The 7,881-nt window shown below is 47.9% G+C and overlaps 2 protein-coding genes; one reads left to right on the top strand and one right to left on the bottom strand.

The window, feature by feature from the left end:
• Positions 1–343: 343 nt before the first annotated feature.
• On the bottom strand, positions 344–2,046 carry GSTUM_00008228001 (uncharacterized protein). XM_002839922.2 has 1 exon: positions 344–2,046. The coding sequence occupies exon 1, from the start codon at positions 1,743–1,745 to the stop codon at positions 588–590; it is 1,158 nt and encodes a 385-aa protein (XP_002839968.1). The 5' UTR covers positions 1,746–2,046; the 3' UTR covers positions 344–587.
• Positions 2,047–7,085: 5,039 nt separating this feature from the next.
• GSTUM_00008229001 (uncharacterized protein) lies at positions 7,086–7,379 on the top strand (the record flags this gene model as incomplete). XM_002839923.2 has 1 exon in its annotated part: positions 7,086–7,379. One exon carries the CDS (start codon positions 7,086–7,088, stop codon positions 7,272–7,274), a length of 189 nt encoding a protein of 62 aa, XP_002839969.1. The 3' UTR covers positions 7,275–7,379.
• Between the last annotated feature and the right edge of the window lie 502 nt (positions 7,380–7,881).

A 7,881-nucleotide genomic window follows, 5' to 3' on the forward strand; every position in this document is an offset into this window, starting at 1 on the left:
GTGTTTTGTATGATACCAATGAGTAACTTGCTGTTGCTGAAGCGGATGAGCTAGTTGAGTTACAATATATTGTGATGTGATGCTGGAGTGATTTATACACATTATAATTATCATATATATATATATATATAGATATATACACATAAATATTTGGAGAAGGAAGATGAGGGTTGTGCCTGATCTCGGGAGGTGTTCTGGTGATCTCTGGATCTTTGCTCCGTCGCGGAAGAAGCAAGTACTCGTACTGGTATCATACTTGTAAAGTAGTTTACGGTTTGGTAACGGAGCGGAGGTCACAAAGACATCGGTATTGTATTTGGTATGTTTGTGTGGCTTGCGTGGATGGGGAGGGAAAAAAGCAATTTTTGGATTGGATCTAGCTTATTGATGATTTACAAAATTTGTTTATCCATTATTGAGGTTTGGCCATCAAGGCTTTCGGGATATGGATGGAATTCCCGTGGATCATTTGGACGGAAACTAGGCTACCGCATAACATAACATGCTGGACCAGACTAGAAAAGGGACAAAAGGGTGAGGGTAGAAAGAAAAAATTAAGTAAAGCCCAGTGATCGGTGACCCGCCATTTAAAGCCCGGTAATGACCAACTTCTTAGCACTAACGCCTTGGAAAAGGTCCTCAATCGCCTTCTCCACCTCTTGTAAGCCACCACTGCGAACCTCGACCGGGGTCTCGATGATGCCCTCAGCGACAAGCTTGGAGTAGTACCCGCCTGGAGCCCAAAAGTATTGTTTCTCCTCCTTGGCCGGCTCCTCGGAGAAGTTGTAGGTGAAGAACTTGATGAGCAAGCTTGCCGGCCATCCCTCAATGGGTGCCATGCTGGGCAGTAGCGAGAGGATGGTGCCCTCAACCTCCTTCTTCCCCTGCAATTCCTGGAGAACGCGCCAGATGGCGGCGTGCGAGGCACCGGTTCCGGCGTTGTCGAGGATTCCGGCGAATGGGCCGTGGGAGGCGATCTCCTTTGCCTGGTCGTAGGTGTAGATGTTCTGCGCGCCGAGGGACTTTACGTATGCGTGGTTGTGCGTGGAAGCGGTGGTCACGACGGTGTAGCCGGCTCTGATGGCGAGTTGGATGGCGTACCCACCGGCGGAGGTGCTTCCTCCCCAGATGAGCAGGGGGGCGGAGCCGCTGGGAGCAGTCTTGGGTAGGTCGAGGCCGACGAAGAGGGAGGAGTATGCGACGGGGACGTTGACGGCCAGTGAGGCGGCCTTCTCGAAGGTGACGCTGTCGGGGAGTTTCAGGGTGAGGTCGGTGGCGACAGTGTACTTCTGGAAAGTTCCGTATTTGTTATCGCCGGCTCCGTAAGCAGGCGTGTTGGAGAGGACTCGGTCGCCCATGCTGAAGTTTGGGTTCTTGGACTCGACGACTGTGCCGGCGACGCCTGAGCCAAGGACTGCCGGGTACTTTAGTGGGATGAAACCGATGCGGGCTTGCTTTGCGTCGATGGGTTGGAGAGGGATGGCCTCGTTCTTGATGAGCACTTCACCGTCCCCGAGCGTTGGGATTTCAGTCTTCTCGACGACGAGAGGGGCCTTGGCCTCGGGGATGTATGCTGCTTCCGACATGTTGCTGGTGTTGTTCAAGCTGTCGTGGGTGGAGTTGTAGTAGAGTGCGTAGGCGAGAACGCTTAGTGTGCAAATAGATATGAAGATCTTGCGGAAGGGATAGAGGGAGTCGTGGTGCTTCTTGTCGCTGTGCGCTGCTCTGGAAGTAGGGTTTCTCATGGCGAATTGATGTTTGGCGATTGAGAAGGCGGTTTATATAGCTTTCCGTCCTTCTGTCCGGTCTGGCTCATGTAGGGTACGGCATGATATAGTTGGAGTTGAGCTAGGATCTGGTCCTTCTTGCCTTACTCCGTCCTCTGCACTTCCCCGCAGTAGGGGGGGGGGTTCCGTTTGTGTTCGTGTCATTTGTAATGGCGAGGCTCGTATATTCCGGTGTGGTCAGGTAGGGCAGATGGTATGCTTGTACAGTACAAATGAAGGATTGAAAGGATCAAGGAGGGAGAGAAAGAAAGGAAGTGGTGGGGAGCTCTACGGCAGATGGGTGGGACAGAAACTGAGCGGGTGCGGTAAGCGAGCATTACCAAGCAACGGCAACCTTTAGTCTGCCAGACGTCCGGGGAATTATTAATGCTGTATGATACTGTACATAGTTGCGTGTTTGATACTGTCCCACAGAAGAGTCAACTGTCCCACAGTCCCACATGCCAAAAATCTTCTCTCTGTGCTCGTGTACTCACGTACTGTACTCCAGTACTCGTACCGCTATCTGTGACACACTCCTGCTGCATCTCCACCACCAAGATAGTAGCGATTGTGTATTTATAGCATCATATCCACCGAATTCTACGAGTACTCGTACTGGAGTACTTCATTATTGATTTCCCTCTTTGACATCACTAGGCCATATACCCCGATTGGGCTGGCGCCATTCTCTTTCGACCAAGTGAACAGATACCGTAACCCACCACCCATCCTAAAGCTTTCCGTCCCACCGTGAGTGAGCTGTGCCAAAAGACTGCTTCTAGCACGGCACAGTACTGTACGAGCACTGTACGAGTTACAGTTACTGTAGCTACGATGCGGGGGATGGACGTCGTAACGCTTGCTTTCCGTGAAACCCTGGATCTGCGTTAAAAAAGGTGAGCTTTTTTGCACCCCGAGTAAAAATCATCTACTGCCCGGTATGATACTGTACAGTACTTGTGTACCGACCGATATTTACTTCACGTTGATAAGAAAGCTCTCCTCTCTGATGCTGCCCACTGTGTTGTTGGCTAAAGTATAATATTTGTTGAAAGTGTGACTTATATATAAACTGTGGGGTATGGGCCGGGAATTTCGGTTCCGGCAGTTGCCTCATCATGTATCACCCGGACGGAGCACCTTTTCCGGCCAGTGCGATGTGTTGTTCAATTGTCCGAGATGTAGGGGGGATTGATATTATGTGGTAACCATTGTTTGGGTACTGTACGCCCTCGGGATCAATTGTCAAAATTTCAGAGATATCATAAGAATGAATGCGTGGCTTGGTACAGTACTGTACAGTACAGTATACTATGATAGTTAAATCTAACGACTGGACTGAATCTCTTAATCCCTGGGTCTATCTACCATTGATCTTGAAAGGTTGTGGTAGCAGTTTCAATGCGGGCGTGCAGGCACTATGCACACTGAGACCTGCCTTTACATCTGATAAAGAAAGTTGGGATTGGAGCAAAGTGCAGCCGGAGCCAATCCAGTGCCCACGAGAGCCCCCAAATCGCCACACTTTATAAGTAGAATAGCGAAAATATGATTGGGCAGAAACTCCCCTAGCGCGAATTTGGCTTTTGGCGGTGGGGAGATGTTCGGATCAAGTTCCGATGAAGGGTAAAGTATCCGTATCTTAGGGATTTTGTTCTTATTATGTAAGCCCGCATTTGCGGGGGGGGAGAGACTTTGTAGGAGAAAAGCGGTCAGTAGATTTAGCAGAGTATCATACTGAAAGTCGATCCGCAGGATACTGTAATGTTATTGATGTTTGGTGCAGCAACACGGAAGAAGCGCAGAGATCATCACGACAGGACAACTCCCCCCTGCCCCGCCTGGGTGCGCACACTGCCTAGGATACCCAGGTTACCCTCAAATGGGGGGGGTTTTTTTTTTAAACCAACAATAATCACAAGGAACTCCTCTGGAAGACGTGATTTGGCGAAGGGAATGCACATAAGGTAGCTATCCATGTCCTGATAGCAAGGGGAGGAGGCATCCCCAATGCTTTGATCCCTCTCACACATATGATACATACTGGGCGCCTCATCTCGCGAGCCACTCAGATAACATGCACGAGTAGCAGCCGCGGGGCGTAGTAGAGTACAGTATGTGTAGATGGGTGGATAATAGATGCCCTGGGATATTATCCTGTATGCGACGGCACGAGCTATCACTCGGTATCCTAAAATTTCTCTCTTTTTTTTTTTAAGAACTTGTATTCTCTCTCGCGCATGCATATATGACGCCGGGCCCCGGAATGGACTAAACTGGCCAAGTGAAGGATTTGTTTAGTGCCGGAGCTTACTTTTTTTCCCCTTCTTCCATCGAAGGGCGTGGCTTGGACCATGTTACATACTTGCGGAGGTGGGTTTATCTCAATAAGGCTTCTCGCATCGCTTAGCTTGGCTGTTACTCGGTCACTTGATGTGCGCTCTCTTGGGGAATATCCTTTCTTATGTTATTATCATACCTTCCGTTTGCTTCTTGGTAGGGATAAGTCTACAGTAGCGTGGTAAAACTTGGGGCTGTCCGTCGTGGTATCATATGTTACTCGTATATTGCGGGAAAGGGAGCAATATCGCATAATATATGGGTGCCTAAACGAAATGTAATTCCCTGTTTCGGACACTTCTGGCTGGTATTAGTCCACGCGGTTAATAATAATAATAATAATAATAATAATAATAATAATAATAATAATAATAATAATAATAATAATAATGGTAAAATTTAGGTGACGTTTTTTCCCCTCTTGCTTCTACGGTTTCCGATTCTAGGCACACTACAGTATGGCCGAGTGAGGTTTGGTGAGTCTTTAACTGCCTTTCATCTCATTAACGCTTCCCCCTTGCGTCCTATTAGACTAAGCTCCCTACCATATCGCACCCTCTAGTATCGTTCTTTCCCCATTCTCTGAAAATATCAAGATACCCTCCTTGTATCCCCCAAAGCATTGAGCACCTCCGCTTGACCTCCCATATTCTCTCTTCCATCAGTTGGCGGGTGCCATTGCATCGTATTTCCCAGTAATAACCCTTGCAATCCCGCGACACTCACAATTCACAGTCAAAGCTGTGGACGACTATAGGGGGGGAAACGTCCCCGGGTAGGTCATTTCAAGTCTGCTGATAGAGAGTTCTGTCCTGCTGGCTGTTGGCGGGGTGAAGTGGTTCACTAGCATGTCCTGCTCTCACCAGGTGAGGTCGGATCCTGGAAACATGTGAGCCGGTCTAGACTTGGTGCGGTGGTTGATCCCAAAGACAATCTGGTCGTCTGTTAAGGGTACTTTGGGGGATGGGGGCTCCGGGTTATGAGTTTGATGGCACCTCTGGGGGTGGGGGTATGGTCCACTTTGTTGATGGGGCTTTCTCTGCTGCTGGCTGTGTGGGAGCCAATGGGCAAGGACTGATAGAGAAAAGAAGGGGGCATAGGGAGGGGTGAGCTGGGAGCCAGGTTGTGTATTCTTGATGAAGGAGTAACTTACAGCTGAGGTACAGCAAGTACTCGGCCAGAATCAAGTCAATATTACAAGTTCGTACGTTAACTTGAGCTCTTTCATCGAGAACTCCCCTCACTTGACGTAGCTTCCCCCTCATCTATCTCTTCCGAAGGGTATAAGAAGAATTGGTCTCCGTCCCTGATACTAGACGGGAAGACGGGTGCATGTCCAATTTCATGGACCGGAATTTGATAGTGTAGCCCAGCTGTTTAGTAGTTTTCACTAGCTACCCTCACAGCTCCCATCACAGCCGGACCATGGAAGGGCTTCGGCCGGCGGTTAGAGCGTATGGCAGTATTCCTCGGCGCTTCACTGAATGGATAAAGTGGATAGACTATTTGCATGTGCCCGTTTCGGCTAGAACAGTGGTTTCGGTGAGGGACCACTTAAATGGCATCGTGACAGCAGTTTCCTCTAGGTGGGATAAGGGGAGGGACTTGGAGAGAGAGAACTTCTAGCTAAAGTTCCAATTAAACACAATTAAACAGTTTTTTCTGAATAGTACCGCCCCAAATATATGAAGAGGTATAAAAGTTGATGAGATATCCACCGCTACCCAGCATAATGCCAATCACCTCCATCCCGACAGGAGGTTGGCGATCTTTCTTCAAAAACCTTTGTGCACCTCCCGAGCAAGTGCGGTGTAGGCCAAACTACTAAATAATGATTGTTCCAAATCCTCAAGCTCCTACCGAGGAAGTGCCCTGGTCAAATATAGTGGGTTTTTCCGGGCTCACAGTGTGAAATGTGTTGAACTTGAAGCTAAGAACTTGCTGTAATTTGGTGGTATTGCGTTTTTATAGCTGAGGTAATAATTCTGCGCACATCAGCACGTACGAGTGGATAATAGATGCCCATTCACCCACCTTCCGCATGATATGTAACCCCCCCCCCATTTCCCCCCTCTCTATTCGGCACAATATAGCAGTAGTCGCATTAAAGTTAGAAATATTTAGCGCTTCTTTTCCTCTACAAAAAGTCTCAAATCTGATGGTGGGTTGAGATCCGCGTAGTCCAAGGAACAGGGATAGATCAGCGAGATCTGTATGATGCAGTGACCCCAGAGGAATCTGTGGACAGAGATACAGTTGATCACACGATTTCTCGATCACGAATCCCAACACCGGACCGAACCTGGATTCCACTACCTGTGAATTCCTAACCTCTGTTTCTATTCTCGTCAGGAAAGAAGGGACTCAGTGAGTAGCTTTGTTTATGTCTTGGCGCATAGTACAATCCCTCTAATGACGTAGGAGAGAGATTGTTTCTTCCTAAAGTTCCAACATCACGGACATCTGGGTAATATCCGAGCTTCCAACAAACCCGATATGAGCGCTACATCAGCCCCAATTACCCCGGTAATTGCCTCTAAATTATCTGTTTTGGGGATATTGTTAAGCTAATTTATTAACTCTAGGAAGCTTTCCTAGTAGCAATCAAAGAACTCGAGTTGGAACAACTCCATGCAGAAGCTGCTCGCCTGCAAAATTCACTCTACCATCTCGCTCGCTCAAACATAGCGCTACAAGAATTCCAAAACGACCCAGAGCTCAAGGAGGCAATTGACGATAACGAAATCACCATTCAGCGCCAAAAGCAAAGAGTTCAGATGATTCTTGAGGAAATCCGAAGAAGAGGTTTCCCGACAGACCACGCTACCCTGCGAAATTCTGCTAATGCCATAAATGGAGAAGGGGGGAGTGTGGATACCCAACCGGGGGGAGGGCGGGAGGAGGGGGAGGAGGGAGATTCCATGGCTATAACAAGGCCGGAGCCTCCCGCGCGCACGATGGAGGAGGAGGAGGCTCATGCGGGTGACCAGGGAGAGGGGGGTGTATACCTATGATTTTCTGACCCGAGCTCCGCGGGCGGCCGTTGAGTTTGAGTTACTACTACTGTGCTTTAATAGTAGGGGGATTTCGCAATCAAGAATTTGGGATCGCTATCGTGGTGACAATAAGCAGATGGGAAAAAGTGGGATTTCGCTGATAAGGTGAAAAGTTGGGATAAAAGTTTGTCAGCTAGTGTGGTTTGTTAGTGCCTGGGCACATGTAATAGAAAAAGATGATGAATATTGAATCAAACCAACTGCATCAAACAAGCCTTACTTTACCACCAAAAACGACCTCTACCTCACCATTTCATATTTGATGGAGATTTTAACCACGGCACCTGCTATCACATCAGAGTTGACACATCGGCGTACCTATATGTTGGCTGAAAATAAGGTTATGCTCGTTAAGTTGTATGTTGAAAATTAAGGAGATTTCATTCCAGGGAAAAAGACACAGTTTTGGGCGACAATTTCACAACTCTTATTGCAGGAAGCAAATGTTAGGTTGGAAGATCCTGCAGGTATATAACACCCATTTAAGTTATTGGTTTAAAATTCTAAACTGGAAATATAGGAACAGTAAGAGGTATTGTAACAGCATGTTGAGCACAGCTGAAAATCGAAAGTCAAGAGTCTGGAACAGTGTAAGAGGATAAAGAGTTTAATAAAGCAGTTGGCAAGTGGATTGAAGTCGAAAATGTCTGACAGCATGAACGAGAGCAGAGTAGAATAACACAAGCACAGGTTGAAAAGAAGCAGAAAGAGGCACT

Source organism: Tuber melanosporum (assembly GCF_000151645.1).
Source record: "Tuber melanosporum whole genome shotgun sequence assembly, scaffold_43, strain Mel28".
Classification (NCBI taxonomy): Eukaryota; Fungi; Ascomycota; class Pezizomycetes; order Pezizales; family Tuberaceae; genus Tuber; species Tuber melanosporum.